Raw genomic sequence first — 16,761 nt, 5'->3', positions numbered from 1 at the left:
TCATGCACTGTAAAACCTAACTGCATTTCTTACTGAACTAATTAAGTGAACAAAAATTAAATATTACAGGAACTTGGCTTCAGTTATGATGAAAAAGTCAAACTAACTCAAAAATGATTTGTTGCCTTCTTGCTTTTTTAGCTGCTCTTTAAAAACCTGTTTGTTTTAAGTGTTTGATTTGATTTAATGTAAGTTAAATAATTTAAGGCAATTTGTAATTTAAGGTTTGTAGCTCATATATCAGGAATAACTGCTTGGCCTCTGTGTTGTGGGCTGTAAGAACAAGCATCATTTTTCTGAGCTGCAGTAACTCTCTAATGGCTGTGCTCTAAATACTGTTCACTCTAGAGCTAATTTGGTACCACTTTAAAATAAGACTACCTTTATGAAGGGTTCATGAATTGTTCATAAAGGATATTATTAATGGTTATTAATGAAGCTGCAAATACTTTAAAACTCATTCCACACATTTCTACTGTCAAACCTCAGATCTTTCTAGAAACTGATCTTACTTTGTGTTTTCCATCAATCAGCATTAAACCTGTCATATTATTATATCTGTAAGGATGTTTAATTTTTTACTATGACTTAAATGACTCAAATTGATGAATTAAATTGTTGTAACTGCTTATCAATGGTTTTAAAGCTTTTACAAGCTAATCAATAATACTTAATAATCTAGTTTATAAACCATTTATAAACCATTTATAAGATTGGTCTTATTTTAAAGTGGTACCGCTAATTTATATGCAGGAATCATATTGAGAATAACCATTTGTTCAACTCCACACAGTATTCAAATTAACTAAAAAAAAAGAGTTTTGAAAACTTAATTCATTTGAGGCAACAAATTACCTAAAACATGATTTGAGTAGACTTAACTTACTAGGGTTTACAGTGAACATGAGTCTAAAAGACTTAAATAAACTAACATTTACACTGTGAATATGGTTAGAACAAGTCACTTGATTTACTCAGTTCTATATAACAATGATTATGTGCATTATTCACACTCATCTTAAAAATCATTTATGCTTAAATTGTTTTGAGTTATGAAACGTAAATGGTTTAAGGCAATCGGTTTCCTCAAATCGATTGAGTTTATTTAATTTTTAAGTTTTACAGTGTGCACCTTCCACCTCCAGGCTGAGAAGAATTCCTCAATGGGGTGAAGGAAAGGCGAGTAGGGCGGGAGGAAAAGGAACATCAGTCTTGGATGGTCTGTAAACTAGTTAACTATAACATGGGAATGGTGGAGAGCTACATTGTCCCATGTCATCATAAATGTCCTCACGTTTCCTCCCACCTGAACCCGTTCTGCGTCTGGCACTAGCTGTTGGTAGAGTTCATCCAAAAAAAGAAAGAAAGAGGTCAGTGTTATTGGGTCTAATCTGGCATTTGTGAAGGACCAAACCAGCATTTGAGATTGCAGCACACATGGTGATATTTGCTGCTCTCTGACCCGCTACATTAATGGTAGCTCTTTTCCCGATGATATTTCTACCCCGCCTACGAGTTTTTATCAGGATAAATCCTGCTTCCTCCACATAAATGGGTGCCATGACTCTCTAAAAGAAATTAAACAGAAATTGAACACACTTTCAGTCTGCCCTACTGTACATACTGTAACTTGTGTCTCCATGCAGGGTGGCAGAGTGTAAAATGTTTTATACTACAAGAAATAAAAGGTATATAGGATAGACACTACACCTGGACATAAAGGAACTGTGTACAACTGCTTTAGGTGAACTCAGCATTTACTCAGAGTCCGGGCAATGGTTCTCAGGCTGATGCTTCCCACATTGTGAAATAACTGCTTATTTTCTATGACTTTGGTCTGAATTTCTCTAAGTTTTATTCCATTGTCAGAAATCACCATGTCTACAATGGCATGCTCCTGGTCTTCACTGAGGAGTTTCCCCTTCCCCCAGAGGGAGGCAGACGCTGCATCTTTTACAGTAAAAGAACAAAAATACATCATATATATTAGCAGTGGGGCCGGTGCATGCAGTTACTGTAAGATAGCATCAGTAGGAATATACTTGTAAAACGTATTCTTTACCTATTAGTTTATCTAAATGTCTGAATAATGGAAGACACAGTTGAGCGTCTGAGGTTGGGCTGCACTCTTTCACCAGCCTCCCTCAGTGATTGGCCGTGGTTCATCAGATGATCTATGATGGAGGCTCTAATTTCATCAGTGACAGTAGTTCTTACCCTTTGTTGAACACCACCATGCATTCTTACTCCTCTCCCTCTCCCTCGCCTCGGCCCAACTCTTCCTCTTCCTTGTCCAGACATGATTCCTCTTTCCTCTTTTCTTTCCTCTTTCCTCTGCCTGCTCCTGTGCCCACACTGACCAAACTCATTCAAAATAAAGCCCTGTTTTTATGTGTTCCTGTCACTGACAGCAGCTGCTTGTGTCTCTAACTGGGATTGGAATCAGCTGCCTTTTATTTCAGTGATCTGATGTGTAAAATGTGTAAATGTGTAAAAGTTTGTATGACAGTATGAGCTTTTCACCTGATTTTTTGCAGAACTCTACGATTATTTATGGTTTTGAACCTTTGAAGGTTTGAAGGTTTTCAATTTTGACTTGCTGTTTGCAAGCATTTGTAAATAAGAGAAAAATGATCCAGAATTGTGTTATTGGGTAACCTTGTGTGTACAGAAAATGTAAGCATTGTAGAAGCATGATAAATGACTGAATTTTCTGTTTAAACAACATTAATTGTGTTAATGGTATAGCCCAAGAAAAACTGATTTACTGTGTTTAGAGTTTTGGAAATGTGACTACAGATTGGAAAAAAGGATTTTAGCAATCGTGAAAAACTGTAGTACTTAAGTACAGTAGTGAAGTAAAAATAATATTCCAGTAGATACAGATACAGTATTTTTAGTACTTAAGTGCGGTAGTGGATTAAAAATAATACCCCAATAGAGTACAGATACAGTATTTTAGTACTTAAGTACAGTAGTGAGGTAAAAATAATACTCAAATAGAGTACAGATACAGTATTTTAGTACTTAAGTACAGTAGTGAGGTAAAAATAATTCTCCAATACAGTACCGACACAGTATTTTAGTACTTAAGTACAGTAGTGTAGTAAACATAATAATCCAATAGAGTACAGATACAGTATTTTAGTACTTAAGTACAGTAGTGAGGTAAAAATAATACTCAAATAGAGTACAGATACAGAATTTTAGTACTTAAGTACAGTAGTGAGGTAAAAATAATACTCGAATAGAGTACAGACACAGTATTTTAGTACTTAAGTACAGTAGTGAGGTAAAAATAATACTCAAATAGAGTACAGATACAGAATTTTAGTACTTAAGTACAGTAGTGAGGTAAAAATAATACTCGAATAGAGTACAGACACAGTATTTTAGTACTTAAGTACAGTAGTGTAGTAAATATAATACTCCAATAGAGTACAGATACAGTATTTTAGTACTTTAGTACAGTAGTGAGGTAAAAATAATACTCAAATAGAGTACAGATACAGTATTTTAGTACTTTAGTACAGTAGTGAGGTAAAAATAATTCTCCAATAGAGTACAGATACAGTAGTTTAGTACTTTAGTACTAAGTATAATAAGTATAATTCTGTTTTATTCTTCCTGTAAACACATCACTACTGGATCCAGATCAGGACTGCAGGCAGGACAGTCCAGTATCTGTACGCTGTTCTTCCACAGTCATGTATTTTAATGTGGTTTTGTATTATTACTGCATTAATGCTGCATCACAGAAGTGTAGTGATGCACCTCCATACCATGACAGAACCTGAATTTTGGACTTGTTGCTGAGAACAGTCTGCATGGTACTTTACAGTTTTGTTCTGGAGCTCACGTCGTTCATTTCTTCCAAAAATGATCTGAAATTTTAATCCCAGTCTCTGGAGAGTGTGTGTGATCTCCTAAGAGTGTGTATCTGCTGCTGCTTCACTGCTACTAGTGAGATGTTCCATCTAGTGGTGAAATCTCTGTTCCACAGTGAGGAAAACTCCCTAAAGAGAGAGAAATGTTCACTACTGTAGAGTTCTGGAGTTGATGAGCTCAGCTGAGTGCAGCTTTATCAGCTGATCTCAGATCACTGTGTGTTTCTGAGTCTGAGCACTTCCTCTACAGCTGAGGGAGGTTTTTGTACGACGCTCTAACACTGTGTTAACCCGCTCTGATACTGCTGACAGTAATAATCTCCTGCATCTCCAGCCTGAACTCCAGAGATCTGTAGAGTAAACTCTGTACCAGATCCACTCCCAGTAAAACGATCAGAAACACCAGACTGACGAGAAGATGCAGCTCTGATCAGCAGTTTAGGAGCTTCTCCAGATTTCTGCCGATACCAGGAGACACAAGGAGAAGGATAACAGTCTGGTGCAGAACTGAATGTACAGCTGATAGAAAGTGATTCTCCTGCAGAAACTGATTTCACTGTAGGAGTCTGATCCACAGTCACCTGACCACTGGATTCTGAAAGAATGAATAAATAAAATAAATGAAATCTTACAGTTATTAGAAAATGTAAAAGATGAGAAACAGTATGTTCTATTGTACTGTATAAGTACAGAAATGAATTTAGAGCTGCAGATAGAAATGAAGGACTTACCCTGAATCCAGAGAGTGAGAGTCCAGATGAAGATGGAGAAGAAAGTCATGGTTGCTGTGGGTGAAGTTGCTGGGCAGCAGCTCTCAGTCATGAAGTGTTAAACTCACAGGACTATAAACACTAGCAGAGCACTGAAGCATGGGCTGATAATGCAAAGTGGAACCTCTCTATGGAAATATCTAGAACCCCTCCTGAACCTAAAACACAACAAAGAAAACACTCTAAATATTACAGAACAATATTACACTCACACCATTTTATACACCCAGATTCTGACTGGATACATCTGATACACATCCAGAGGACTGAGTGTGTGTGTGTGTGTGTGTGTGTGTGAGTGTGTTAGTGTGTGTGTGTGAGTGTGAGTGTGTGTGTGTGTGTGTGTGTGTGTGTGAGTGTGTGTGTGTGTGTGTGTGTGTGTGTGTGTGTGTGTGTGTGTGTGTGTGTGAGAGAGTGTGTGTGAGTGTGTGTGTGTGTGTGTGGTTCATCACTGGAGTGTAACAGAGGTTTTTGTACGACGGCTTCATTGGAATGTATCACTGTGGTACACTTTCGGTGGAGGAACTAAACTCATTATAAGTAAGTCTCTATTTTACATTTTTAATCAGAAAAATACTCCAGAATTATTTCAGTAACACTTTATAATAATGATAGTTTATAAAACATTTACAATTAAATATATGTAAATTATATTTAAGGAATCATTACTTAAATTAATTGATGTAACTTGAGCTAGAAATAATTAAATAGTAGCTGTAGCCATATCAGCTGTAACTTCATTTTAAACAAATGGTGAACAGATCTGAAATTCCGTTGTTATACATCAGTTATTACTATTTTATAATAATAAAAATAGTACTTATTTTTACGTGAGCAAAAATTATGCTTACTTATTTAAGTAGCATATATACAATTTACATTAATGTACATGTTCTTTAGCCTAAAGTTTCACACAATTAACTATATGTGAACTTTTCTATTAAATAATTAATAATGATATTTCAGTTGATTAATTATTTTATATTATAATGACTATTTATAGTGGTGGTATTTGATTAAAATAGGATCTATGCCCTAGATGTACTATCCAGCATTGTGTTTCCTCGTTATAATAACTCAGGGTTTTATAATAATTATAACTTTTTGAATTGACCACAAAAAATATATTTTAATAAGATATTTTACTATATACATTTAATATAATGTAAATGTACATGGTACTAAAACATAGTTCAAGATTGATAAATCATGTTGTTTTGTAATGCAGTTATTTAAAATTTAGCAACACTATTAATAAAATTTTAAGTTCTTTACTAATCAGAATAACTTATAGTGAGTAATTAGCCATCAATACCATTGCTACCATTAAAAATTAGCTGGTGTACATTATTTTACCTGTCATTTAGCTTTCTGTACCTTCAAATGAATAAGAAACCTAAAAAGCAGTTAAGTAGAACTTAGAAGCTTATATGAAGTGTCTTATAAAAAGTTGCTAACATATTATTTTGTTATTAAATATTATGTCAACATATAACAAGTCATGGTGAGTTAATAAAAAAAAATCTACAAATGTTTTAGAAACTAATGTTATTATGAAGTGTTCTCATTATTTGCATATGCAGTCATGTAGTAGTTCACATAGACTTATACACAGACCTCAGAAATGGGAATAATAATCGTATTTGATGTTTTGTGATTTGATCGTTTGTAAAAAATGTTTAATGTATAAAATACAGAGTTTGTGAGGTTTTGATTCTTGCTGTAAAGACGTGATGTTGATGATTTGAAGATGTTGATGATAAAGTGAAGATGTTCTCCAGTGCTGGAGAGCATTGGTGCTGCTGCAGAGCTTCCAGTTGTGTCTCTATTGGAGTTGAGATCATTTCCAGAATACACTCACTGAGCGTTCCAGTGTTGGACACAGTTGGACTATTGGAGTTAGTGAATAGATCTGGGAGTGCACTAAATCTAATGCAGTCTGATTACGCTGTGGACTCACTATTAGTGCTTTCTAAATGGATCTTTGTTACTTAGTGACTTTAATCTCACTATACTGGAGTTTGGGGGTCCCACCATCAAGCCTTATACCCTTATACCCCTTATACTACATGGGGGGTGTAGGTAGGTACAGCTGATTTGGGACCATGTCTGTTCTAAACAGTGTGTGTGTGTGTGTGTGTTCTCTCTCCAGCCGGTCCCACGGTGAAGCCCTCCGTGTCTCTGCTCCGCCCCTCCTCTCTGCAGCTGTCTGAGGGCTCCGCCTCTCTGCTCTGCCTGCTGTCTCGCTACTCTCCACAGGGGGCGCTGGTCAGCTGGACGGTGGACGGCTCAGAGGTGAAGGACGGGGTTCTGACCAGTGCAGAAGAAGAGAAGAACGGCCGCTACAGCCGCAGCAGCACCCTGACCCTCAGCAAAGCACTCTGGGAAAAGGGGGAGGAGTTTATCTGCACCGTCACTCACGACAACGCGGTTCAGCCAATCAGGTTGAGGAAGAGCGAGTGTGAAGGCTAGCAGCTCCAAGATAGAAGTGAACATAGAGCTGCTTCCACCTGCATCTCCAATAGAGTGTAAATTCTACACAGTGCTGATATTTGTGTCTTTACTCTGGTCAGTGTGCTGTAGCTGTCTCCATACTTTTGCTGTGCTGAAATAAAGCTGGATTTTGGACACTGTGTGTGTTGTATTGTAATGAATGCTGATGATCAGTGTTGGTAGAGAGTGTGTTTAGCTGCAGCTTCAGTGCAGTGCTGTGTGTGTTGTGCTTGAGTGAGTTTGGCTGAATGAAGCTGAACATCTGCTGAAGGTTCTGCTCTATTCTGGGAGAAAGAGGACCAATCAGGACTGTTCATGCAGATCTGAGCTCCACTGGTTGGAGGGGGGTCTGGTTTCACTTCTGTCTTCTGTCTTTACTGCTGCTGATAACAGTAAAAACGAGTCCAGTCAGATCAAAAACTGATAAAGAAGACTGATAATGCTACAGAAACCTTGTGTAGATAAAGCTTATATGACTTATTAAATATATTCAAATTACATAAAAGACATGTTTTATCTGGCAATAGTTTTGGATAGTAGTCAGATCCTCAAGGTTGTGATCCAGTGTTTCCAAGATAGAAACCATCCAACTTGGAACTAGAACGTTTTTTTCTATGGGTGTTATATTGGCCCCATGTATGGGTTCCAACCAGAGTCAGTTATCAGACCAGGAGGGGTTAGATATGGGCGACCTCTCTAGATTGGGCCCATATGCAAATAAGGTGGGCTGTAATGATAAGGTCAATTTATAGAGTCAAACTTAGTCCCAGTAAGAATTATAAAACCTGAAACCCATCTAGCCCACATTTTAGAGCATGTTGGCTGTGTTAATTTCAGAGATTGAGAAAAGTGACTATTATATCTGCTATCCATCTTCAAAGAGAATTCTCACATTCATCAGCAGGTATTTCTCATTGTGAAATACTGTACGACTCAGTAAGACAGTAAAAGAAGAAAATGCTTAATTAGTTTATTATCTGTCATCAGAGTAGCCCAAAAGAACCCAGGATCAGGAAAACTTAAGGAAATTAAAATAAAGAAAGAACAAGATTGGGCCAGAACAGCAAATTCTGATGGTCCAAATGAAGTTGGATGGGGAACAAATACAGAATGATCAGCTTAAATCATAACGAGCTGCAGGGGAAGAGGAATATCATCACTTAATTAATGTTACAGGTGTTAAAAGCATATGATACCTGGATGGAAATGAAAATTACTGAGACATTTGTCACTACTTTCTCCAGATCTTTAGTTTTTTTAAAACGTGATTAAATAGAGAGGGAAATGCAGTATGATTATTATGTATATAGTGGATACATAGACAAACCTGAACAAAAAGCTCTGGAGTCTACATTGTTTATGGAGGTAAATAAAAGAACAACCTTCAGAAACACATTTGGGATGTTTGAGTTTATCGAGATTCCATTTGGACTATATTGGGCTCCAGAATGTTTCTGAATTCAGATGTTTCTACTGAACCAGAACACCAGTAAACTCTCTGTAGACTCATTATTGCTGGTTTTGAGACCATGATGGAGTCAAACCCAGAATCATCAGAGATGGTCTTTAGAGATGTAGTCATTAATATAAAAAATAAACATAAGGGGTGACAGCACACAGCCTTGTGTTCCTCCATTACTGAGATTCAGCAGGTCTGATACCCGGTACTGGTGTTTGGATTGATGGTGTTGATGCCTGGTTAGTAATAAGCAACACCACCATGAAAAGATATGAAGAACAAACTGTTTTATTACCTCTAAAACCAAGACAGGATGAAGGTTGAGGATGAAGATGTTGAGAAGGAGGGATAGCAACTTTGAACTTGGAGAAAATCTGAAAATCTTTTAGTTGTGTATTTGTGTGTGTGTTTAGTTGTGTTAACATGTTAGCATGTTTTAGTGTGTGTAGCTGTGTGTTAGTGTGTGTGTTAGTGTGTGTGTAGATCTGTGTTAGAGTATGTGTATTGTGTGTATTTTAGAGTTTTAGTGTGTTACTGTGTGTTAGTATGTTAGTGTGTGAATTGTGTTAGTGTATGTGTATATTGCATGTGTGTTAATGTGTTATTGTGTGTAGATCTGAGCTAGAGTGTTAGTGTGTGTTGACATATATGTTAGTTGTTTTAGTTCTGTTAGTGTTAGCATGTGTTTTTGTGTGTAGATCTGTGTTAGTGTCTTCATGCATCAGTGTGTTGAGTTGTGAGTTAGAGTGTTAACATTTGTTAGTGTGTGTGTAAGTGTGTTTTAGTGTTAGTGTGTGTTCAGTTGTGTTATTATGTTAGTGTTAGAGTGTGAGTAGATGTGTTTTAGTGCGTTTATAGGGCTGTGTTAGAGTTTTAGTGTTAGTGTGTGTTCAGTTGTGTTATTATTAAGCCTCTCTTTTAGAGTGATGATCTTTCTCATATGGGTATCGTCCTTCTGGATATATGGATGCACTTTTTAAGGAGGTGAAGCTGAAGTACTCTAATTATATGTTCAAACCCTTCAGATCATCCATCTACATATAATATAAAAGAGGAGAATCAGTACTGTAGACTGCATAGACCGTTACAAACTGATACTGAATATTTAATCTAATTAATCAGCAGATGAAATCCAGATTACTGAATAAACACAGCGAGAGGACAATGCTTCAGACACTCCTACACACCTGTACACTGAAGTAGCAGCATACCTCACATTCCCTCTGTTAAACACAGAAACCATAGAGTCCACCTCATCTCAGCCACCTGCAAGTACATGTACATGCCTTCTTTTTACATGGAATTTCAGTAAACAACAGGAGGGCACAAGTTAGCAAAGCTCTGCTCTTTCTCAGCAATGTGCAGGGGGACATGTTCTGCTGAATCGAGCGCTTGTACCCAGAAAGAGCTCCACCTACAGGCTGTGTTTAATATGAAGTGTGAGTCTCCATGTTGCAGCATGTCAGACAGACTGAATAACGTGAGCAAATTAATTGCAGGCGTTGTTCATACAGGACAAACTATTCAAACATGCAGTTGTGTGTATTGTGTATTAGTGTGTGTGTGTTAGTGTGTGTATCTACTGCAGTAGGTACAGCAGTGCAGTGTGTGAGTGAGGGGGTTTTTGTACAGCTCTGTAACACTGTGTGAACACGTAGCTACCACTGATATAATCATAACTATGAAAGTAATAATCTGCTGCATCTTCAGGCTGGACGTTACTGACAGTCAGAACAGAATAAAATATAAAACATATTGAGAGATAGTGAAACACCATATACAAAATTCAGCATTAACTAGAGATCACTTCAGTTTCTGAATCAGTTTCTCTGGTTTTGATATTTATAGGTTTATGTTTGAGTAAAATGAACATTGTTGTTTTATTCTATAAACTACAGACAACATTTCTCCTAAATTCCAAATAAAAATATTCTCATTTAGAGCATTTATTTACAGAAAATGCAGAGCCTTCAGACCTCAAATAATGCAAAGAAAACAAGTTCATATTCATAAAGTTTTAAGAGTTCAGAAATCAATATTTAGTGGAATATCCCTGGTTGGTTTTTAATCACAGTTTTTTTTTCTGCATCTTGGCATCATGTTCTCCTCCACCAGTCTTACACACTGCTTTTGGATAACTTTATGCTGCTTTACTCCTGGTGCAAAAATTCAAGGAGTTCAGTTTGGTTTGATGGCTTGTGATCATCCATCTTCCTCTTGATTATATTCTAGAGGTTTTCAAGTATGTTGGCAAAATCAAAGAAACTCATCATTTTTAAGTGCTCCCTTATTTTTTTACAGAGCTGTATATAGTGGTTTAACACTAAAACTATTGTCCAGCATATTATTCATCTTACATAATTAAAACTCAATACAATACAATTTTGGATACAGTGTTTTTAAATGGTGCAAATCTTATATGAACTGATGTACAAGATGAACACATTGATTTGACTGAGGAACATATTCTGTTATCGTTTGAGGAGGGAAATAATATTGCAGTTTTTTATTAATATGGACTGTATGAGTTTATAGGGATGCTGTTTGTTCAACATGGTGCACCAGCAACATTTGAGTGGGAGGATATGAGACAGTGGAATTAGGACCAGGAATATTTGTAGGAAATTAACTGATTAGAAATTAAATCAGGAAACGAGGACAAGTTGGGTCTTTTCTAATATTTACAACCCAAAAGAAAGTCTGAACAATAAACAATACTCTGTTAGGCTGACTGGTCCTGCAGTATCACACCACACTTCTCCAGTAGAACATTTCCTCTTAATGATAAACTCATAAGAAAATAAAAAATGATAAGAGATCTTCAGTTCATTAGATACTGCTGCTGAAATCACTTAAATATCAGTCTAATTAAAATCAGTCAGAGTTAATTCACCTTAAACAGCAGCCAAATCTAACACAAAACCAGACTCTATAAAACCCTGAAAAAAACTTAAATTTAACAAACCACAGATTTATACTGATGCTCATAAAGCACACAAATCTATATGATTAATATGTTTATAGATAATGTTTATAGATTATAATAACTGATATGTTCATTAGCATTGTTATCAACTTCCCCCTGCAGTAGGTGCAGCAGTGCAGTGTGTGAGTGAGGGGGTTTTTGTACAGCTCTGTAACACTGTGTGAACACGTAGCTACCACTGATATCATGGAGACTCTGACAGTAATAATCTGCTGCATCTCCAGGCTGGATGTTACTGATGGTCAGAGTGAAGGAAGATCCAGATCCTCTACCACTGAAACGATCTGAAATTCCTGACTGTCTCCTGCTAGTCCAGTAGATCAGGAGTTTAGGAGCTTCTCCAGGTTTCTGCTGATACCAGGCAAGACAGTCATTCAAACCACAGTGACCATAAACTGCACTACTGAATGTACATCTGATAGAAAGTGATTCTCCTGCAGAAACTGATTTCACTGTAGGAGTCTGATCCACAGTCACCTGACCACTGGATTCTGAAAGAATGAATAAATAAAATAAATGAAATCTTACAGTTATTAGAAAATGTAAAAGATGAGAAACAGTATGTTCTATTGTACTGTATAAGTACAGAAATGAATTTAGAGCTGCAGATAGAAATGAAGGACTTACCCTGAATCCAGAGAGTGAGAGTCCAGATGAAGATGGAGAAGAAAGTCATGGTTGCTGTGGGTGAAGTTGCTGGGCAGCAGCTCTCAGTCATGAAGTGTTAAACTCACAGGACTATAAACACTAGCAGAGCACTGAAGCATGGGCTGATAATGCAAAGTGGAACCTCTCTATGGAAATATCTAGAACCCCTCCTGAACCTAAAACACAACAAAGAAAACACTCTAAATATTACAGAACAATATTACACTCACACCATTTTATACACCCAGATTCTGACTGGATACATCTGATACATATCGAGAGGACTGAGTGTGTGTGTGTGTGAGTGAGTGTGTGTATGTGTGTGTGTGTGTGTGTGTGTGTGTGTGTGAGAGAGAGTGTGTGTGAGTGTGTGTGTGTGTGTGTGTGTGTGGTTCATCACTGGAGTGTAACAGAGGTTTTTGTACGACGGCTTCATTGGAATGTATCACTGTGGTACACTTTCGGCGGAGGAACTAAACTCATTATAAAGAGTGAGTAACTTTACTTCTTCTAAAGCTACAAATATTAAATATATTACATTTTATTTATTTTTTTTTAATTTAAAAAAGCAACCTGACGTTTACATTGTATAAAATTTTAAAGATAATTAGATCAAATGATCAACCCGACATTAATATTTATTTTTACATATGAAATCTTTTCATTACAAAAGTTAGTTTTAATAATTGAAAATATTTTTGAATCTGCCAGTATAATGACCCAATTTCAAAGGGTTGTGTCAGTAGTGACATACACAGTATATACTGTATTATTGTAATAAATATTATTCTTTAATCCTTGAAACATTAAACAGCAGTTTGAAAATTCTAAATCATTTAAACTGCAATGTTTTTTTTTATTTATTTGCAGTAAAAAATAAGTATGCTGTATATATGTTTCTAATTATACTTAGTAACTTTTACATATTTTTCGGGTGTGATTTTAATTTATTTTATTTGTTATATTATTACTTGTGTACAATTGTACATTTCTCAGTTATTCCATAGGTATTTAAAAAAATAATTATTTAATAAATTAATATTTTCTGTGGTTTGAGGTCTCAGAAAATCGGATTAAATTATGCAGCAAATATGATTCACCTGTTAATCATCTCTATTAATGCTGATGTTGATTATATTTTATAATCACTGATTCAGAACATGATCAGCAGCTTACAGTATAATTGTCTGTGTCGTGTTTAAATGATCATATCTGCTGCATTTTAGACCTTTTATTAACAAAGATATTGGAGATATGATCCAATCACGAATCAGAATTTACACTCATTAATCAGAATTTTCTCCTGATACTGTAGTATTTAATAATAAAGTTATCAGAAGTGTTAGGAGTGTTAAATGTATTGATCTTATCAGATATGTATGGATTATTGTTTTTCTATAAACTGTTACAGTATCTGTGATTATGGGATGTACTGAATGCAGAGTAACTGTACTGGTTCTGTAGTTTTGGGCTCATTAATAAAGTGTGTGTTTGGGTTCTGCAGATTGTTGGAGCGGGTTAAAGAAAAGTCGAGCAGTTAGTAAAGAACTGTTCTCTCTCTCAGCTGTTATAGGCAGCCTGTATATCTGGACGACACGCTGTTCTCTGAATCTTTAACATCGTTCTCAGTCTAAACCTGGATTACATAATGACTCTCAACTAACATATGGATACTATCATTTATTTTCTCCCTTTTTAATGTAAATAAAGTGTTTAAATGTGTGTGTTCTCTCTCCAGCCGGTCCCACGGTGAAGCCCTCCGTGTCTCTGCTCCGCCCCTCCTCTCTGCAGCTGTCTGAGGGCTCCGCCTCTCTGCTCTGCCTGCTGTCTGGCTACTCTCCACAGGGGGCGCTGGTCAGCTGGACGGTGGACGGCTCAGAGGTGAAGGACGGGGTTCTGACCAGTGCAGAAGAAGAGAAGAACGGCCGCTACAGCCGCAGCAGCACCCTGACCCTCAGCAAAGCACTCTGGGAACAGAGGGAGGAGTTTACCTGCACCGTCACCCACGAAAAGGTGGTTCAGCCAATCAGGTTGAGGAAGAGCGAGTGTGAAGGCTAGCAGCTCCAAGATAGAAGTGAACATAGAGCTGCTTCCACCTGCATCTCCAATAGAGTGTAAATTCTACACAGTGCTGATATTTGTGTCTTTACTCTGGTCAGTGTGCTGTAGCTGTCCCCATACTTTTGCTGTGCTGAAATAAAGCTGGATTTTGGACACTGTGTGTGTTGTATTGTAATGAATGCTGATGATCAGTGTTGGTAGAGAGTGTGTTTAGCTGCAGCTTCAGTGCAGTGCTGTGTGTGTTGTGCTTGAGTGAGTTTGGCTGAATGAAGCTGAACATCTGCTGAAAGTTCTGCTCTATTCTGGGAGAAAGAGGACCAATCAGGACTGTTCATGCAGATCTGACCTCCACTGGTTGGAGGGGGGGTCTGGTTTCACTTCTGTCTTCTGTCTTTACTGCTGCTGATAACAGTAAACACGAGTCCAATCAGATCAAACACACATTTAACAAAGTTTCAGTTAAATTTAGGAAGACTTTTCTACACGGGTATTAAAATAGTTATCTTTATTTCTGATTAATTGGACTAAATATCTCTATTCAAATTTTCTCTATCAGGGATAGAAATGTGCTCCACATCTTAATGCAGCAGTTTGAACCAAGGATGGATTAAGGATCATCTGGGCCCCCTAACCCTTGGCTATTTAATAATATGCCAGTATATTAAAAATGCTGTGTTAATAATATTAAATCCCCTTCACACTGCCTTGAAACATGTCAAGTCATGTCAAACAGTGATTGAATAACAAGCTGAATAAAATCTTTTCCAATAAATAATCCTCAAACAAAATGTCAGGGTTAATCAGCACACACAGCCACAGCTACTAGAACAAAACCACTTGCTGTTTCATCATCTGTCACCAAATCAAATTGTGCTTCTCAGTAAAATGAGCTCGCAGTTCTGTTGAAAAGACACATTTCCTTTCATACATTCCTTCAGAGCTAGAGTGACTCTTAACTGTTGTTTATTAAAGAGGAAATATGAAACTAGACAAATTGCTTCTCTTAAAACTTGTCTTAAATAATTGCAAAATTACTACATTAATTTGTGTCTCTGTGCTTAAGAGAAATTAAACATAATAATTTTGAAACAATACAAATTCAGAAACATTAATTAAGGGTCTGAATCCCGTATTTGCAACAACACATCTGTTATGAAATATGGTAGGTTGTCTGGCAATTTGTAGGTCCCTAGAAAGTCAAGGAGTCATGGTAAAGGAATTCTATGGAATTCAAGGGACCAATAGTAGGGGCCCTTGTGATCAGGGGCCCTCTAATGGTATGCCTTTCTCTTCTCTAGTGCCCCTAGGGGCTCTAATAACCAGGGCCCTCTAAAAATATGCCCCCCTCTTTCCTAGGACCCCTAATAGTCTGAAGTCCATGTCAGAGCAGTCCCACAATGCCTCATCCATTTTCATAAGGGGACCAAAAGCATGGCTAGGGCCCCCAAAAGCATGGCTAGAACCCCAAAAAACATGGCTAGAACCCCCAAAAAGCATGGCTAGGGCCCCTAAAAGCATGGCTGGATCCCCCAAAAGCATGGCTGGAACCCCCAAAAGCATGGCTAGAACCCCCAAAAGCATGGCTAGGGCCCCCATAAGCATGCTTAAAACCCCTAAAAGCATGGCTAGAACCCCCAAAAGCATGGCTAGGGCCCCCAAAAGCATGGCTAGAACCCGTAAAAGCATGGCTAAGGCCCCCAAAAGCCTGGCTATGGCCCCCAAAAGCATGACTAGAACCCCCAAAAACATGGCTAGAACCCCCAAAAGCATAGCTAGGGTCCCCAAAAGCATGGCTAGAACCCCAAAAGCCTGGCTACGGCCCGCAAAAGCATGGCTAGGGCACCCAAAAGCATAGCTAGGATCCCCAATAGCATGGCTAGAACCCCCGAAAGCATGGCTAGAACCCCCAAAAGCATAGCTAGGGCCCACAAATGCATGGCTAGGATCCCAAAAAGCATGGCTAGAACCCCAACAGCCTGGCTACGGCCCGCAAAAGCATGGCTAGATCCCCCAAAAGCATTGCTAGGGCACCCAAAAGCATTGCTAGGGCCCCCAAAACCATGGGTAGGATCCCCAATAGCATGGCTAGAACCCCCAAAAGCATTGCTAGGGCCCCCAAAAGCATAACTAGAATGCCCAAAAAGCTCTGTGGTCAAAGTCCCTTATAGTCAGAGGATCCTTAAAATGGAGGGCCCTAGGAAATAAAAATATATTGTATCATAAATGTTGATAGGCATCGCATTTTTTTTTGTGCCACACTGGCCGGTTCAGTAATCCAGCCATGGTTTGAACATGTGTGATTGCCCATCTAGCCCTTGTTCCACCCATGTAAACCCCACATCAGCATGTTCACTGTGTTCATTTCAGAGACTGGAAACAGTGGCTATGATATCTGATATTTTAGTATATGGCATCAAAATATCCCAGAAAATGGATGTTTGAGCAAAAGCAGTAAGA

General features: G+C 37.7%; 1 protein-coding gene and 1 gene segment (V, D, J or C); one reads left to right on the top strand and one right to left on the bottom strand.

Moving 5' to 3' along the window:
• The window catches only part of LOC111190008 (uncharacterized), a 751,666-nt gene that overhangs the window by 465,824 nt on the left and 269,081 nt on the right, over window positions 1-16,761 (bottom strand). The gene's annotated exons all lie outside the window — the stretch shown is intronic.
• LOC111190840 (Ig kappa chain C region, B allele-like) lies at window positions 12,076-14,830 on the top strand. The segment is given in 2 exon segments: window positions 12,076-12,734; window positions 13,982-14,830. Coding segments are annotated over 2 exon segments (495 nt in total).

Source organism: Astyanax mexicanus, unplaced genomic scaffold (genome assembly GCF_023375975.1).
Source record: "Astyanax mexicanus isolate ESR-SI-001 unplaced genomic scaffold, AstMex3_surface scaffold_34, whole genome shotgun sequence".
NCBI lineage: Eukaryota > Metazoa > Chordata > Actinopteri > Characiformes > Acestrorhamphidae > Astyanax > Astyanax mexicanus.
Note: the sequence above shows the minus strand (reverse complement) of the source record. Positions and strands in the feature narration are given on the sequence as shown.